Raw genomic sequence first — 19,729 nt, forward strand, 5'->3', positions numbered from 1 at the left:
GTGGTCAGAGATAACTAATGCTTTGTTGCCTGAACAGACTGCTTATAATCGTCCTGATTTGACTGCTCGGGTCTTTCATAAAAAACATGCTGATATGATGCATACATTGTTGAAAAGGAATTTGTTTGGAAATGTTGCAGCCTATGTTAGTGTGATTGAGTTTCAAAAGCGAGGGTTGCCACATTCTCATACTTTGTTGATTTTGGAGCACCCTTTCAAACCCTCTGAAGCATGCCATTATGATAGGTTTGTTTGTGCTGAGTTTCCTGATAAAGCAAGGTTTTCAACTCTGTTTGGAACAGTCTCAAAGTCCAATGTCCATGGTCCTTGCGGTGCATTGAATCCCAAGAGCCCTTGCATGCGAGATGGTCGATGCACTAAAAATTTTCCTCGGAGGTTTGTGAATGTGACAACTATTGATAGCTTTGGCTATCCTATTTATAGAAGACGGGATGATGGAAATAGAGTCACAATAAAGGGTAATACTATCGATGGATTGTTCCATATAATCCTTACTTGAGTAAGAAATACAATGCACATATAAATGTTGAGGTATGCTCAACAGTGGTAGCTGTTAAGTATTTGTATAAGTATATATACAAGGGACATGATCGTGCAACCATTAAGTTTTCTGTTGGAAGCTCAGGGTTGAACGGTACAAGCATCCATGAAAGTGGATGAGATCAAGAGTTATTTAGATGCACTGTATGTTTCTGCTTTAAAAGCGTGTTGGCGAATATATGACTATGCATTGCACAATGAGAAGCCTAATATATAGCGGTTGCAAGTACACTTTCCTAGTGAGAATTGTGTGGTGTTTTGAGATACAAACAATATATCAGATGTAATGCAAAATGAAGATGTTAAGAAAAACACTCTTACAGAGTGGTTTGCATGCAATCGTGTTCATCCAGAGGCTTGAGCTATTCGCTATCAAGACTTCCCGATGTACTGGGTGTGGAATGCACATCGAAAGGTGTGGACAAAGAGAAAGCGTGGAAATACATGTGGTCGAATATACTTTGTGCCGCCTACATGTGGTGAGCGTTATGACCTGCGAATGCTCTCAACAGTGTCTTGCAGATGTACGTCTTTTGAGGATTTGCGTACTGTTGGCAATGTGATGTACAATACTTTTAAGGAAGCTTGCATTGCAAAGGGCACATTAGAGGGTGATGATGAGTGTGCAATGTGCTTGGGAGAAGCTGCCTCTGTGCAGATTGGTGCCCAATTACGTGCTTTGTTTGCTGCAATTTTGGTCTTTTGTGAGCCTGGTCAACTTTGGGATAGGTTTATGGCACCAATGGTAGAGGATATTTTGTATAAATTACAGTTGGAACATACACATGTATCTTCTGTAAATTTGCACCAAGAGGCATCAAACAAGGCTTTATTGCATCTTTAGGACATTTTGCGGCAGCATGGGCGAAGATTGTTTGACTTTGATGGATTGCCAGAGCCTCATCGAACGGATTCTCAGTTGTGTGCTAACCCTCTTTTGGAATATGAATATGCATATGATATACTAGAGCAACGTAGAGTTTATCTTTCTATGGAGGCAATGTTGAATGACGAACAAAGAGTTGCATATACTGCAGTTATGGATGCTATTGGTGCAAACTCTAGGGATGTTTTTTTTTTGGATGGTCCTGGTGGGTCTGGGAAGACATTTCTTTATAAGTGTTTGCTTGCTAGGCTACGCAGTGATCATCATATAGCATTGGCAACGGCATCATCTGGCATTGATACTTTGCTTCTACAGGGTGGTCATACTGTTCACTCAAAGTTTAAAATTCCATTAGATCTAAGTAATCGATCCACCTGTAATATTCCTGTTCAGAGCGATCTTGCACAACTATTGAGACAATCAAGTCTTATTTTATGGGATGAGGCTCCGATGATGCATAGGTATGCATTTGAGGCACTTGATAGAACTTTAAGGGATATTATGAGTTGTGATAAACCATTTGGTGGAAAGGTCACTTTACTTGGAGGTGATTTTAGACAAATTCTTCCTATCGTGATGAAGGGCTCCCGTGAAGATATTGTTAATGCAACACTATGTTACTCTCATTTATGGCAGTGTGTTAAGGTGCTAAGGCTGTCTGGGAATATGTGAATGTCAACCGTTGGTGATGTAATCGATAATGGGTTTATTGGGTGGATTCAAGGGATAGGAGATGGAGTGGGTATTACAGATAATTGTGATAAGTTACATATTCCATCTAGCATGGTGTTAAAAGGACACTCTATTGAAACCTTGGTTGATAGTGTGTATAGTGAAGTATCCACTGTGATAAACTTTGAGCATATTTCAATGAGCGTGCTATACTTGCAGTGCAGAATACGGAGGTGGCCTCTTTGAATCATCATGCATTGCAATTGATGCATGGAGAGGTTATACAGTACTATAGTGCGGATTCAATTGCAGAGACAGATGGTAGCTCATTTTTGTACTCTATAGAGTATTTAAATATACTAGATCTTGGAGGTGGGGTTCCTCCCCATCTATTGTTGCTAAAGATGAATGCACCTATTATTCTGCTTAGGAACTTAAATCCGGGAAAAGATTTATGTAATGGTACACGATTGATATGTAAGGCATTCAATAGAAAGGTGATAGATGCTAAGATAATAACAGGAACAAATGTAGGGGAACGAGTTTTCATTCCTAGGATCACTTTTATTCCTAGCACTTTGCAATTTCCATTTACTATGAGACGGAGGCAGTTTCCTATTTGATTGGTGTTTGCTATGACCATCAATAAGTCGCAGGGCTAGACTTTGTATGTTGTTGGTCTTTACTTGAAGACACCGATATTTACACATGGACAGTTGTATGTTGCATTTTCGAGGGTGAAATCCTCATGTGGCATGAGAGTCTTGCTAGATGAAAATGGGAGCATTATGAATGTCACAACAAACATTGTATACAAGGATGTGCTTCAGAAGATGCAATAAGGTGTATTGCTTTCTTGCAAGGATGCATGCAAATATGTGTTTTTTTGGAGGGTGCAATGGTATACTTGCTTTTTTGCAGGGATGTATCCATTGAAATTTGATAGCTTCATAGTCATTGCTTGGCTCATATGTGAAATGGCCTTTATGCCACGTTCGGTTGGTATGTACTCTGTAGTAACTAATTATTTCCTGCACTATTTAAGTGTTTACTCCACTTTTGCATATGCCTACTCCATGTTGGGGCTATAATCCAGCTGCTACTGAGTATCAGAAGGAACTACAATGTATCTTGCGCGCAGTAACAACACATGATATTATAAGAAGAATGCTTGCACGGGTCATTGAGCGTTTATATGATGATGCCAATATAGAGATTTTACTTCCAGTTTTTATTGAGGTGGTGCATTGTGGATATACTCAGTGTTTTCGAGTGCATATGGGTGAAGTTGAACAGGATAAGAGATTTCGATGATCTCACACTGATAGAATACCAAGGGGGTGGCCAACGTATGCATTTAAAGACCTGGTTGCTTTGTGATGCTACATCAAGCTATAACAATGCCTGCTGAGTGGTTTGCAGGTGTTAGGCCATGTATTGTTATTCTAAAGCTAAGTAATCTTTGTCAATTATTAGATGTGTTTACGTTTACATTGTGGCTTTCTAAAATTTTAGGTGCAAGAAAGAGAGGAAAGACTATCATGCCCCCTATAGCATTGCCAAGGCGAGGAGTGGCAACGGGACTTGCTTCACCTAACCATGTTGTGTTGGAGCGTGGAAAATTTCCATGTGTTTCCTTGAAGAAAAGAAAGCTCTATTTTGGTTAGGCTCCCTATGAAATTCTTGGTTTTTTTGTTTGCATTGGTGAAATCTCTAGAACAAACTTTGGTTTTAGGCTCTACTTCATCTATGTATATTATTAATACTAAGGGTTTTTTTGTAATGCTTGGATGCACTTAGACTTAGTAATTGTGACATCCAAGGATAATATAGAGGTACTTCTAACTATTGCACAAAGCAAGTATGGATACAAGTTTACAAGTTTGGTGCATGGTTATTGCACATATATATGAGTGTCTGTACACCTACGTACAAATGTATTTTTAGCCTTTTACACATGCATATGCGAGAGAGGGAGAGGGAGAGAGAGAGTGTGTGTGTGTGTGAAAGGGGGGAATAGATGTGAAAAGGGTGAGAGATGGAGGGGTTGGGGGTAAAGGAGAGGAGTAAGAAAGGGGAGGGAGGGGGAGAGGTGAAAAAGGGGGCGGAAGGAAGACATATAGGTTGTAGAGGGAGAAGAGAGATGAAAAGGGGGGAGGGAGGGAATGAGAGAGAGATATATATATATATATATAATATAATATAATATATATATATATATATATATATATATATATATATATATATATAAAACAAATATATGAGAGGAGTCACAGAGAGATAATGGGGGTGAAAAGGGGTAGAGAGAGAGATCCATAAAAATAGTAAGAGAGATTCAAGATAGAGAGAATATAACATATGCATTTCGTATGTCTTTTGTTTGTGGTTAGGTGCAACGTTATTTCTAATTGTAACATGCAAAGCAAGTATGGGTAAAGTTTATAGGTCTGGTGGATAATGAGAGGTGTTGTATACATATGTGAGTCTCTATACGCCTAAATGCAAGTACACGTCTATCCTTTTGTAAATGCATACGAGAGAGAGAGAGAGAGAGAGAGAGAGAGAGAGTAAAAATAGAGGGGAGAGATGCAAAAGTGGTGTGAGAGGTTGCAAATAGAGGAGAGGGATAAACAAGGGGAGGAAGCGAGAGGTGGAAAGGAGGGAGAGAGGAAGTGATGGGTGTTGTAGAGAGAGGAGAGAGATAAAAAAGGGAGAGGGAGAGAGAGGGGAGAAGGTTAGAGAGAGAGAGAGAGAGAGGTAACAGATATGTGAGAAAATTCACAAAGAGGAGAGGTGTGAAAAGGGTAGGGAGAGAGAGAGATTGGCAATAAATAGTGAGATAGATTCAAAAAGAGAGAAAATAGTGAGCACACATGTGACCTCTTATGCTCGAGGACGCAAAAGAAGAATATGTGTTCATGCGATGGTTGTGCAATTGTATAGATGTTACAACTATATAAATGTTATAGTTGTGCAATGGAAGTGAATTATATGGTGTTTTTACACTCAAGGATGGCAAAGTTACTATGCGATAGGAAAGTAAGCTGCCAAGCGATAGCACGGCAGCATCGCTTCCTTGTTGCCCTGCTTTGCGGCTGCCGCAAAGTGGGATAGCATTCCTTGCACGCGAAGCACACAGGAAACACTAGTTGTCAATTAAGCTTTATGTGGCAATGTATTATTGTGAGGTTCATGAGGTTAGCCTCGAAGGCTTCACATTTTTGGGTGGCAAGGTACTTGCCTTTGTTAGCAAAACATTGCATTACACACACACACAACATAACTTCTCGCTTCATATTTATACCATGCTTTATTTCATGGCCACTTCGAAGCTATGATAGGCACATGCATACAATCTTAAGTAATTATACCATTTGATATATGTATAAACTTTATCCCAAACCATCGATATTATTATATATTATTGATTGAACTTCAATATGAAGACATTCACATGTACAAATATTGATTAAGAACACTCATCAATAAATCAAATAGAAACATCATATGTACTCTTACCGTAGGAATGTTAAGTTGTACAATGGATCTCTCTCTCTCTCTCTCTCTCTCTCTCTCTCTCTCTCTCTCTCTCTCTCTCTCTCTCTCTGAGAATGCGGTTTCAATATTTTTGAAATTCAATTCTCTATTTCAAAGTACAATGCTTAGCAGTCCATATAGTGGCATGAAGCATCATCTTGTTGTTTTCCAAATCGTTAAAATGTTTGTGTGTGGCCACAAATCTTGGAAAATCCCAAAAGTACAATGCTTATTAGTCAATATTGTGGCATGAAGCATCACCCTCTTGTTTTCCAAATCATTAAAATGTTTGTATGTGGAGATAAATATTTAGCCATGGATCTCAAAGTTGGAAACATTGCTACACCAAATAGATTTCACATATTTGATGCAATGACAACACCATTAATATTTAACTATGGGATGTCTTAAACCATGTTAAAGGGGCAGCTAAGCCATCTAGTCCAATGTGTAAATTAGAAGGAATTTTTGTAGACATGATGTGTTGCATCAACTAAGTGAGGTAAGTACATGCTTCAAGTTCATACCACACACTAAGGGACCACATAGTGCCAATGGGCCAAACATCAAGTAGTTTATATTAGATTCAAGAAAGCACATGGGTCTCCCATTAAGTGATAAACAATTATGTCAATGTCATGAGGAAATGCATCAAGTGATTGATTTCATGGCCACTATGAAGCTATGGCAAGCGCATGTGTACAATCTTAAGTAATTTTACCATTTGAAATGTATATAAACTCTACCCCAAACCATCATTATTATATTATATGATTTATTAACTTCAATGTGAAGACATTTGTATGTGCAAATATCCATTAAGAATACTCATTAATGAGTAAAATAGACACGTTTGATGTACCCCTACTATAGGAGTGTTAAGTTGTACAATCTCTCTCTCTCTCTCTCTCTCTCTCTCTCTCTCTCTCTCTCTCTCTCTCTCTCTCTCTCTCTCTCTCTCTCTCTCTCTCTCTCTCTCTCTCCCCACACACACACACACATCCCCCCCTTAAATAGTTGGGCTTCTTATTGAATGCAAAACAAATGGGCATTGGGGAGATTATTATCAACCCCAAAGGGGGGGCCCACCCCAACTTCATCTCCAATTTCAAGGGCCGTTCCACCCAACACCAGCCCTGCAAAGGGCTTGTATACACACTCAAAAAAAAAAACCCACCTAGCTGCACCCATCCCTCCTTCCTACCACCACATTAGTGCCATGGGACTGGCATTATACTAGAAAGGGGGTAATGTTAATCCCAGCTCAAGACTGAAGAAAAAGAAGTAAAATACGGAGGTAATGGAAGAAGCAGGACAAAGAACAAGCAAAGGCGCAAGGATGCCCTCTAAAATCAAGCTAATGGAAAAAGCACATTTTTAAGTGAAAGACGCTCCAAAAATTTTGTAAAAGAGCGCCAAGCTACCTCTTGTGCAAATTGTAAAAGGGTGGATGGGCATAAACTAAAGAAATAGGCCAAGTAAAAGGGAATGGGAAAAAGGATATAGCCCATTGGATGGATGAGATTATTCACATTCTAGAAAATCGACTGCTAAATTGACCCATTGAAAAGGCATGACTCACCTGTGTGTGTGTGTGTGTGTGTGTGTGTGTGTGTGTAAACTTCTTGTCCAAATACTTGAATGTACAAAAACTCTAGGATACTAAATCTAAGTTAAATGCGAGGCAAAAAAAATCACACTTTCTGTGTGTGTGTGTGTATATATATATATATATAAACTTCTTGTCCAAATACTTGAATGTACAAAAACTCTAGGATACTAAATTTAAGTTAAATGCGAGGCAAAAAATTCACACTTTCTATTTGTTTATTTTTGTAAAACCTTCAAATAAAGCAATAGTTGGTATCACATTCTTAGATATTTTGCACCATAGACACATCCTCTAATTGATCCCAACGTGAAAGACAATTGAAACATCAAAAACACTTTAAAAAGTGTGTCAAAACCCTTGTTCTTGGGTGTAAGATGCCTACCTAATGATGCCTTGTGCAATTGTTGATTACAATAAGCAATTTTATGGCATGCCTTGATCCCATGTTGTTTGCAAATCAAAATCTAGCATCAAATGCCAATTTTCATGTCTACAACTTTTGAGCTACAAGCATGGAAGCACGCAAAACATTAAATTCATGGCTTAGTCAACAATTCATTTGTCAACTAAACACATGAGTTTTGGAGCGTTGCTAATCTAGGGTTTGTAGGTGTAAGACTAAGAGAGTAGAATGTAGCGTGATCCATGGCTAATTTGTGAAGGGTCATGCTTCGTGTGAGTAGGATTTGCTTAGTGTGAAAGTATAACAATTGTTGTGGTGTAGAAGCCAATTAGAATTTGAAGAGCTGAGAAGTAGCAATCATTTGGCAAAAGCTCAACTTACCTTTGTTAAAGGAGCCAAGTGCCCCATGAGACGATGTCCTTGATTAGTGAATCAAATGTAGAAGACTGCACAGTAATCACTACTACAAAAGTGGATGCATCCCAATGAAGGCATGAGAGATGCCTATGTAGCATGCCAGGGATGGCATTGGATAGAGAGAGAGAGAGAGAGAGAGAGAGAGAGAGAGAGAGAGAGAGAGAGAGAGAGAGAGAGAATGTGTTTTTCCATGACACAATATTCAATGGAGTGCATGCATGAAGTCACATGGCAAACCCTAGCCCCTTTCCCACACCCTTACTTAGTGTACATCAATGTCAAGACATACCTAGGGAGTCTTCGCTCGCCTTGGTTGACTTGTCTCCTTAAATCACTTGCACATTTCATCCCTTCATTTAATTTACCCAATTTCATCAATCCTTACACATAACCCTCAAGGGATTCATAAAAGCATAACTAGTTGGTACGACGAACACTTCAGAGTGCTAGGTAGGGTTTAGTATGTTAAAAATTCTGCCTAGTATCGCACTTGGGATGCCAAGTCAAGACTTTTGATCCCAAAGCTCCTACCCACATTCACGGAATGTTAGGGTTAGTTGGACGCCTATGCAAGAAAAATCTTGGGTTTTTACCCTAGGGCAAATTGGCCTAATACTAGACTTTTGATTGAGATTAGAAACCCTAGGGCCAAACGTTATGGGCCTAGTAAGGTTAGGGTTGGGTTGGGTCAAGAGGACTCCTAAACCCTACATCTTGATCAAACATATTTCTTGACCAAGGAATGTCGTTTGATGGGAGAAATGATCCCGTAAGTCAGATGCGACTCCTATGCAACAAGTTGCAATGTTGCATGGCTTTATGTTTAAATCACAAGATAGATTTGCCACTCCTTGGAACAAGGTTGGCAGGTTTTAGTGCAAGTCTAACTTGCAAGAGGATGAGTAGACACCCTACTACATCACCCTTCCTTGGGCTGATTTGCCAAGATAAGGAAGTTATGTATTGCCTAGCAAGCAATTGACAAATCAAGTTGGGGCAATGAGGTTCCCAGATTCACTATCTTAGTTTAAGGAACCTAAGGTGTTTGTTAATTTGGGTTAATAGGGTATAAAACCTAATCCAAGGATAAAAGGGTAAACAAACAAACCCTTGTGGATCTTGCCAAGTCGCGATTGATCCCGGATCGAATGCTGGATGCATTCGGAGAGAAGGATTCACACCTTAACAGTTGGCCAAATAAACGACCACTGGATTGATTGTGTTTGTACAGTTAGGAGCATTGTTTGTACTTCTTTGCTCAATGAACTAAAGATGGAAAAATAATTAATGCTTCAGGTTGAAGGCCTGGAGGGAGAGGTAGCATCAGTTACCCCCAACTGTCTGCCTAACCCCAACTAAGGGGGTTGTTAGCCGCACCGGGAACATGGACCGAACCTGCACGAGAGGTCTCTTCGTGGGCATTACTTGGAGCAGGAGGATGCTTGGGTGCCAGGGGGGACTCTGGCCATAAATCCCTTGCCTCCGGGTCCTATACAAGAGGCTGACGTGACTCGGGATTGTATCTCGAGGCTCGCATACTAGTCTACGGGTGAAAACTTGGATTAGTAATCCCTGAGGATTGCTGGATTGCCTTGGGGCAGATTATGGATTGCCTTCGGGTGAATTATGGAATAGCCTTCAAGCTGGATTATATGATGTATTCCAAAGACTGATAAATAAGATCAATTGTTGAAAAGGAACTTGCTTGACATTGTTTTTCTATGTCAGTGCTGAGATTACGTGAAGGTACCGGTGACTAATTGGCTGATTAAGGAAGTTGTTTTATGCATGTCCAATAAAATATGGTAGGTAATTAGACAACTAAAACAACCCTGCGGAATGTGCGGTGGATGTGGCCATGGGTCCGTCCTACGGATGGATGGTCCCGGTTGGCCGGGAACTTTCCTTGAAGGAAATTGACAACAAGGAATGTTGACCTAGAATCTAGAGTACTAGAGTCCCGATTTATGCTGTTTTAGGGGAACGGAATGGGACTATGCCTTACGGGCAGAGAGGTCGAGCTTTGCATCCCTCTCGTTTCCCATTCTCCTTGAACCAAGTGCAGCATGAATCCGCTTCGACCCTGATGTTTCTACGTAAAGTAGTTCTCGACGCTAGCTACCGTTCTAGAAATTTGACCACTAGGGAAACCCTGATTCGGGTCGGTCCTAAGTTGGAACAGCCGGAATGCTTCCGCTTCCTGGCAAACTCGGGAAGACCTAGATCGCAAATCTCGTGACATTCCGTGGGAGTGCCGGGCAGCGCTTTTTGGACTCTCTTCTCGATGGGCTACTAAGATGTGTCCTATGAGCAAACAAGTGGACACGTTCCAAAGACTTCTTTAACTTCACCAATGACACTTTCTCTTAGAATCCCAAATGGCTTATGCTCATGGAGAATTGGAAGGCACTTGAGCAATAGCATGATGACGCTCTAGAGAGTGAGTGCATTGCTTCAGAATGATCCCTATGAACTGCTAGTTGATGCAGACATAGAGGCGCATACCTATACAAACATATCCCACCATTTGTGTAGAAAACCTTAGATCAGATGATGCAGTGGGGTGCCATCTCTTTGGAGCAAAAAAGCACCTACAACCACATTCTCCTTGCTTGCTTTGTTACCTCATGTTTAGATCATGCTAGATAAAGATCCATTTGAGAGTTTTGTGATATGTTACTAAGGTAATTTTCTTGTAAAAAATACAATGTTTACATAGCTTGAGAGAGTGGATGACAACTAACAACTCTTCCTTCCATAACTCTTCAGCTTCCTTGAGGAATAGGTGATGTGATGCCTCATAAGTACACAACCTAATGCGAGAGAGCTTCCATCAATCTCATGAACTCAAATTTCTATTATAAATCAAGAAGCTTGAAGATAGGAATTTTTACAAGGCTTTGTTTAACTTTCTCAATATTGGACTATTCAATTGGAGTCCATACAATAGAAACTTGATTCTTGAGTAGATCAATAAGAGGTGTGTCCATCAAGGCATAGTTCTTGATAAACACCCTATACAATCCAGTTAAGCCCAATAAGATTTGTCCTTAAGTAATTTTGGAGGCAACCACTCTTGCATGCCCTTGATTTTGGTCAGATCCACTACAATCCCCTTCTCCAATACTATAAATCTAAGATATTCTATATACCTTTATAAAGAAATACGCTTTTCCTTCTGCGGCACGGTCCATGAAATCCCGGCAATTACATGTTGGATTCTTTGCAATGTGCACATCATAAAGTTGTCTAATACAATTTTGAGCTATGTCTCGTGGTCATCTTCTTCTTTGGAGTAAGTTAAGATATCATAAAAGAAGATAAATCAAACTCATCAAGGTAAGGTCTAAAAATATATTGTATCAACCTATTAAAAGTGGCTAGATTTGTAATGTCCATATCTTGTGTTGAAGGTAGTCTGGGATGCCTTCCTCCTTGATGCTAGTTTGATAATAGCCTACTGTTAGGTTGATTTTCAAGAAGATCTTTGCTCCTTGAAGCTTGTTAAGAAGCTCATCAATCATGGGAATCACGTTTTTATTTTCAACTACCACTTGGTTTAGGTCGTGATAGTCAATGCAAAGATGAAGGGCATCATCCTTCTTCTTTTGAAATAGAATTGAGGCTCCCCACGGTGAAGTACTTAGTCTTATGTATCCCTGGTCTAACAACTATTTTAGCTATTTCTTTAATTCAATGGCTTTGGGGATTGACATTGGATAAGGCTGCTTTGCTTTATAGGTCTAGCTCCTAGGACAAGGTCGATCTCATGGTTGACTTCCCTTTTAGGAGGAAACTCTATCAATTCAGTTGGAAAGACATCAGCATATTCCTTCATCCAAGAAGGTTCCTTTTTCACTTCTTTATCCTAATCAACCTTATTAAGCTTGAGCAAGTCGACTGGTAAACCCTTTCTTAATCCTTGGACAATGCACAAGGCTTTTGTTAATTGAATCTTAGGTCTTTTGGCTTTGCCTTGTGTAGTTGCTTGAATTCCTTTTGGATTTTGGAATGTGACCTGGCCTTTCCTAGAATGGATGCGGGCATCATTGGAAATTAGCCAGTCCATATGTAGGCTCATTGCCTACAAACATAAGGTTATGTTTGTAGGCTCATTGCCTACAAATATAAGGTCATATTTGTAGGCTCGTTACCTAGATCAAAGTCTACGTTTCTAGTTTGGTATGATGACACATCTTCTTTTCTGTTAGCCAATTCTACCATAGGTCACCATGAGGGACTCTTACTCCAAGCCCCCACCTTTACCCAACAAGCCGGATGAGCCAGACTGCGATGCCAAGTTTGTCCCTCTTGCCCAACAACTACCCACTGTGACCCCATCCCCTCCCCATTACCAAGGTGCTCTCACCAAGGTGAGAGCACCCCCACCAGCTCTGACCTAACACACTCCACCTCTGGCTCGATGGCCAAATTCAAACTTGTCACCTTGTTGAAGATCGACTAGCTAGAGAGTCAAAACTTGAAGCAAAATGTCCCCTACCCATTGACAAAGGGAATTGCCATAGAGGAGCCTACTGGTACCCTTGGAGATCGATTGGCTAGAGAGTCCAAACCTCAAGAAAAATCTCCCCTACCCACTAATAAAGAGAAGCAAATTGCCACAGAGGATGCTTCACCCAAGCCATCGGTCCCAAACTTCTTTGACTTCTCCACTGGCACCAATTCCTTGGATCCAAAGTGGTGGCCAAAGAGTCCGAAGGTGAAGCAAAACATCCCCTATTTTGCCAACAAAGGGAAGCAAATCTCCATGGAGGAGCCTATCGGTAGGATGATTCACCCAAGCCATTGGTCCCAAACTTCATTGACTTCTCCACTAGCACCAATTCTATAGATCTAAACTAGTAGATGATGGTCAAACACTGCTAAGCACTCAAATAGCATAACGCCAAGGTAGAGGAGTGGATCTAGGTGCTTCAATAAGCGTGGTGCTCGAGGGACTGGAAGACAGAATCCACAACCTCCTCTAGCAGCAGATCTTAGAAGAAGCATGGGCTTGAGTAGCCCAGGAGATAAAAAAGGCCGATGTTCCTTGCCCTAGTCAAGATTCTGTAGACTATTGTACCCCAAAGTGCCATCACAATGCCCACCTTAGGACCAAGGCTAAAGTTGAACAAGAATCATGCCACATCTTAGCGCCCACCCACCCCAACCCTGAGGTTGCAGCCAATCAAGAACTGCATTAGAACTGGCACTTGAACCCCCCAATCCCAACAATGACCCAAGCTAGGATCAAGGAGATGACGATCCCCTTTTGAACAATTTGCTCTTTGAAAACATCTTCTCCTCCATCTCCAACATCATGAAGTTGGCTATCATTGCCCAACTCTAGGCCCGCCTCACTTGGTCTGAGGCCCTATCCCTCAAATGCTAGCACTAGATCCATGCCCTCCTCATTGCCAAGTCCCGATATAAATTGAAACTAGAAGGAGTGCAAGCTTGACCAGATCACTTTCAAATGGGACCAACTGCAGCAACAAATCTGGCTTAGCGCCCTTTACCTAGAGAAGCTTGCCATCGAGCTCATCTACCTATGCTTCACAACCACCCCTCTGGACTTGCATTGACCTAGGGCTGCAACAACAACACCTTCAGTACAATCCCCTCCCACCACTCCCCCCCCCCCCCCCCCCCAAGAGGCCCAGCAACACCTCGGATTTGGCCCCCACCCAGTCCCAATCCACCTCACCCTCTACTACTTCCACTTCCACATTTGACCATTCTAGCCCCACCCCTACCCCCAAGCCAATTCCAAACTAATATACACTTGACATGAAGGATGATGGTGACATGAGCAAGTAGTTATGTGGGTCTGAGTTCATAGTGTGTGCAAGTGTTAAAGGCAATGGCAATCAATGCCTTTTAAGCCAAAGTCACCAGTGATGCATTAAAGAGTTGAATGGGTGCAAATGTAGTATAGGATATCAAATACCGCACATGGGCAAATATAATGTCCTACTGCCTGACATGTCACATGTGTAGAGAGAATGTCTTGTTGCAGGCAATGGCCTATATAACAGTAGGGAGTGAATCATGGTAGTTGGTTGTTGTTTGAGCATACTCATTGTTCTCTTACTCCATGCCATATCCTACCTGAGCCTTTTTGCCAAGTCTTATTTGACTAGCATCTTGGGTGCTCTCACAATAAGGCCTATCTTGTATTGTTTCTTGAGTCCTTGCGTTCGATAGTAGTACTACCCTAGTCATTGTATCCTACAATTATTTAGTCCCTTATATTGTGTTATACGCAATCCACACCCCGTTTTGACATCTAAAAGCACTTGGCCTAATGTCATAAGACTCATCTTTGTGTTGATTGATGGGGGTTCAAACCAAGGCACATGATACTTTTTCCAAAATGAGATTATCCACATAAGCATGAGGTGTGGATAGAATGTTGGGTAGGGGAACGATACTAAAACCATGTAAGCAAATATATGTCATAAGTATAAGAGTTAAAAATGAAATCATAAGGGGGTAAGGAATTTAGTTTCTTGAGGCCTATTGCCCACCACACAAGTGTGTGTGTGTGTGTGTGTGTGTGTGTGTGTGTGTGTGTGTGTGTGTGTGTGTGTGTGTGTGTGTGTGTGTGTGTGTGTGTGTGTGTGTGTGTGTGTGTGTGTGTGTGTGTGTGTGTGTGTGTGTGTGTGTGTGTGTGTGTGTGTGTGTGTGTGTGTGTGTGTGTGTGTGTGTGTGTGTGTGTGTGTGTGTGTGTGTGTGTGTGTGTGTGTGTGTGTGTGTGTGTGTGTGTGTGTGTGTGTGTGTGTGTGTGTGTGTGTGTGTGTGTGTGTGTGTGTGTGTGTGTGTGTGTGTGTGTGTGTGTGTGTGTGTGTGTGTGTGTGTGTGTGTGTGTTCAAATAATTGAAATTTAGAAAATAGCTAGCCTACTTAACCTTAGCACAAAATTTTGCAAAGCCCTTCCAAATGAAGGAAAAAGAAATCAATAATTTCAATGAAAATGGAGGTGTAAAAGAAGAGAAGGTGAGATCTTAGAGCCCATCGTGCCCAGGGGCTATGGGGCTAACAAGGCCATCTATAGGGACAAGGCTTTCCTTCACAAAGAGCATGGCCACACTCGGAGTGCTAGATAGGGGTAGACATTTATGAACCTTTATTTGTTGGTTGGAGCTCATCCTCATGCTAGAATCAAAGCATGTGCATTTTACAAGGACCAACAAGGGGTCTCAAATTCTTTTAACCTCATTAGCATTGTATTAACATCTCCTTTTGAGAGGGTGCTAGTAGGGCAAGTGGGTTATAATAACCCTGCTCCCCCTACATGAAAGGGGGTGCTACCCTACAACTAGTGGGGGAGGACTAGCATTTATGTGCCCCCACTATCTCTAGGTGTTACAAGGCCCTTACATCTAGGAGAATGTAATGATAAACCTTGCATTCAATGGTGATGATTCTAACTATCCTATTTAATATTTAGGAAAATGATCAAAAAATTCAAGCAAAACTATAAGAGGACCTAATTTTTATCAATAAATATCAAAGGTTACCAAACAAATCAAAGGATAAATTCTCATAATGTGCAAAACCAAAAACTAGTTTTTGGTCCCATTTTCAATTTCCAATTCCAAATTCACATGACAGAGACACAAATCTTAATTCTTCTATTCACATATCATTATTTTGACTAGATTATGCATACAATGAATTAAAAATTAACACTCCCCCACATCAATGAATTTTTATGCATGAAATTTGGTTACTTCAATGAGAGAGAGGGGGGGGGAGGAAGAGAGAGGTGGTCTTCATTTGAGAAGACTGAACAAATCGTGTTCCCAACTCAAAACCTACATCCTTTCTCACATGGCTTGCAATGAGGTCCCTTTAAGCCATAAATTCAATTAAAAAATGGATGTGAACATACAATTATACACATCCATATAAACATACCTTGGGCAGCCAATTCTCCGTAAGTGACATTTTGTATCTAACCAACTTCTTGATAATCATTGAGTTTTACCATGCATGAAGTAAATACTTGCTTTTGTGAAGGTTTACTTTATGTGTAAGGGGCTTGATTTTCATTTTTCAATGAAAATTTGCATTTTTGAAAACCCAACTTGCTAGCATGAACATCCCCAAACATTTGTTGTGGTATGATAGTGTTACACCTAGAGTCTTGACTAGATTTTTAATGTAATAGTAACCGTCTATACTATCTTATAACTTAGTAATCTACCAAACCTATTACCTATCCCACATGGTGCAAGTAGAGTACAGTCCAAACCTAAAAATACATAAAAACCTCATAAGAGGATTAGATATTCTAAAATTCATGAATCCATGCATGGTGGAGTACATTCAATGCAAATGTTAACCGCAATGCAAAAAAATTAAATGTTTAAATGAGTGTGTGTTCTCTCTCTCTCTCTCTCTCTCTCTCTCTCTCTCTCTCTCTCTCTCTCTCTCTCTCTCTCTCTCTCTCTCTCTCTCTCTCTCTCTCTCTCTCTCTCTCTCTACACATACACGACATACGCACATACACATACACGACACTTATCACACTCACAGCACCGTATTTTCAGTTTCCAGTTTTTAGCTTTTCATTCAGCACTTTTATTTTGGATAGCTGGACCTCATCAGTTGTATCACAGTTTGTCTCATAGGCCAGTTTTGGTCTTTAGAAGACGTTAATATAACTTTCTTCTCTCTCTCTCTCTCTCTCTCTCTCTCTCTCTCTCTCTCTCTCTCTCTCTCTCTCTCTCTCTCTCTCTCTCTCTCTCTCTCTCTCTCTCTCTCTCTCTTTGTGCATTGAAGGTGAGGGTAGTGGCATTCACTATGGTCAACACAAGCCATTGTAGTCCTTCCATATGACTAAAAATGGTGAGCATGATGACATCATATAACTTTTTCTCCTTCTCAATGATGGGAACTTCATCTCTGCTATTGTCACCTTGGCCAATTTGGCTACCTCCTACTAAATTTTCTACCCCAAACAACAAAATCTACATTGTTTATACCATGTTATTATTGTATGATCTACCAAACTTATTACCTACCCTACATGGTGCAAGTAGAGTACAAGCCAAACTTTAAAAATATATAAAAACCTTATAGAAGAGAATTAGATATTCTAAAATTCATTAATCCATGCATGGTGTAGTGCATTCAATGCAAACATTGGCCATGAGGCACAAAAAGAAAATATAAATGAGTTCTCTCTCTCTCTCTCTCTCTCTCTCTCTCTCTCTCTCTCTCTCTCTCTCTCTCTCTCTCTCTCTCTCTCTCCCCTATTGCATTGAAGATGGGGGTGGTGGCATTCACCATGGTCCATATGAGCCATTCCAGTCCTTCCATATGACTAAAATTAGTGAGCATGGTGACATCTATTGGAATGTATGATGCTAGAGGCATGTGTAACCAATTCCCATAAGCAAAGAAAGCAGTGTGTACCCAAGGTGAAAACCTATAAAGAGACATACTTGCTTGACCATGGATCAATCAAGTTCTTTTCCATTTCATTATGGTCTCATTTATGTTCTTCTTCTTCCCTCCTTAATCTCCTATTTTTCTTGTGCTCTACCATGTTTTGTAATATGGTATCAAAGTCTCTTTCCTAGAGGTTGTGAGGTTGTGGAAGCTTCCATAGCTACTACTCAAAGTTGGGAGCTCAAGCATTAGAGGTATTGTTATCCAAGAAGTCCAAAGCTTGGAATGAAGGCTCGCAAAGGGTGTGGAGTTCAATTGAAGTGAAAGACCTCCATTCAAAAGAAGAGGTATATCTCATTTATTGTGCTCATTAGCATACTCAAAGCAAATTTGAAGGCCGCCATTGTTAAGAAGAAGAAGAAGGTTCTAGTCATTGGAAGGCGAGTTTCAAGTTCTATCATTTTTGCTTTTGGCTATCATTAATTTCACAAGGGGGCTGCTTAAGCCTTATGCTTAAGGGGGCAATTTAAGGGGCCTACTTCCATAGAAGCTGATGGCATGCTTTCAAGATAAGATGCGAGGTTTCTTACTCTATGTCAAAGATAGAGAAGAGAGAGAGCTTGAAAGCTCTAAATTTGGTTGACAGCCCAATTGTAAGAAGACATTGTGGATCCATTCAGCATTTGTGTCGGCATATTCTTGTCCTTGGTGGGTCAATGTTGTCCAAAAAATGGCCAAGCTGCATTTATTTTAAGAAGATAAGCTTAAAAAAAAAAGCTTAGTTACTAATGTTTTAAACCTTAAAACATAACCCCCCTTTCACATCGCCTTCTCCACAAATTGTTCTTCACTAATCACCATTCACACTATGATGTTCCAAATTGGTTTTTCTAAAAGCCCATTCACATTGCAATTTGCATTCACACTCAAGTTCTTTCTAGAAACTGATTTCTCTCAAAGACAATTCATACTCGAGAATCATAAAAGCATAAATAATTATTTGCATACAAGTTTCCTTATTAATCAAACTCTCTTGTAATCTCCAAAAATATCATCTTCCCTATTTATAGATCAAATTTAGACACTATTGTGTGAGTCAATGATAAGACCTCTCCATTCCCAAAAATGTATGAAATCAATGTAGTAGAAAAATTCAACAACAACAGGTTTCACACTTGGAAAATAAAAGCCATGCATCATCTGATGATAAAAGATCTTTCAGAGTTTTTCAAAGATCTTGAAGATCCCAATGAGCCAACATGGAAGAGAAAAAATAATAAAGCTCTTGGGACAATAACTTGGGGCTTATTTGATGATTTCCTACACCGCATTTTTGGATTTAAATGTGCAAAGGAGGCATGGGATGAGTTAGATAAGATATTTGGCTCTCAAGAAAATAACTTTGAAATTAATCTATTTGTTGAGCCTAATTAACTAATAATCGAGACTTTGGATGGACTTCTATTGTTTTAGAACCTGCAACTCACTTCAGCAATAATCTCTCACCTTGTCTCTCAACACTTCACTCCAACTAACCAAGGATCCTCCTCTCTAACCCAAGAAAGCAAGAATACAAGACTAGCTCGAGTTGTAGTGAACTTACCTAACTTACCTTCTTGCGCTTGATGGCTAGAAGGCTCAAAGGCTTGAAGATGGTTCCACGACCGTGATCAACATGATCCAATGCCATTACTCCTTTGCATCCACAACCAATCACACCAATGAGTGAAAGAGCTAGTAGAGAAAACGAGAAAAGCAAGACGATGGCAAAGAGCTTTACCTTCCCTCAGTCCCTCACTCAACACACCTCTCACTCTCTCCCTCTTAGTCACTCTCAACACAATGGAAGCAAGATGATATAATGGAAAGATTTAATAGAAAGCTTGAGTAGTTACACTGATAGAGCTTCCATAGCATGGATGTGCCAAAAAGGGTGAATACAACTGAGACCTCCCACCCTTATATATAGACCAAGAATTAGGGTTAGGATTAGGGTTTTCACTCCTTTTCCATTTAGAGTTTTCACCCCTTTTGTGTTTTGTGTTTAGGGTTTGCGCCCTTTTGTGTTTAGGGGATTTGCATCCCTTTTGCGTTTAGGGTTTACATCCTCTCTTGGGCATCCTACCCACTTAGTGGACTCTAGGTTGGTCAATCATCATTACATGCTTCAACCTTAGCCTAATTAGACCAAGCCTAAGATATTCTAATCACAAATACATGTGTGCAACCCATGCAACAC

At 40.3% G+C, this 19,729-nt stretch overlaps 1 protein-coding gene across 1 annotated transcript; it reads left to right on the forward strand.

The window, feature by feature from the left end:
• The first annotated feature begins 946 nt into the window (after positions 1–946).
• LOC148035776 (uncharacterized) lies at positions 947–2,119 on the forward strand. The gene is made up of 2 exons (XM_087678839.1): positions 947–1,258; positions 1,406–2,119. The coding sequence occupies exons 1-2, from the start codon at positions 947–949 to the stop codon at positions 2,117–2,119; spliced, it is 1,026 nt and encodes a 341-aa protein (XP_087534965.1).
• Positions 2,120–19,729: the final 17,610 nt, after the last annotated feature.

This window comes from Lygodium microphyllum, chromosome 5 (genome assembly GCF_053477565.2).
Source record: "Lygodium microphyllum isolate KBCC chromosome 5, Lygodium_microphyllum_v1.1.10, whole genome shotgun sequence".
Lineage (NCBI taxonomy): Eukaryota > Viridiplantae > Streptophyta > Polypodiopsida > Schizaeales > Lygodiaceae > Lygodium > Lygodium microphyllum.

What these genes read in the sequence shown, in the direction of transcription:
- LOC148035776 (XM_087678839.1), top strand. Translation starts at nt 947, where the DNA reads ATGTACTGGGTGTGGAATGCACATCGAAAGGTGTGGACAAAGAGAAAG. An exon ending in CTTTGTTTGCTGCAATTTTG is followed by an intron (nt 1,259 to 1,405) that starts GTCTTTTGTGAG and finishes TTGCATCTTTAG; the next exon opens with GACATTTTGCGGCAGCATGG.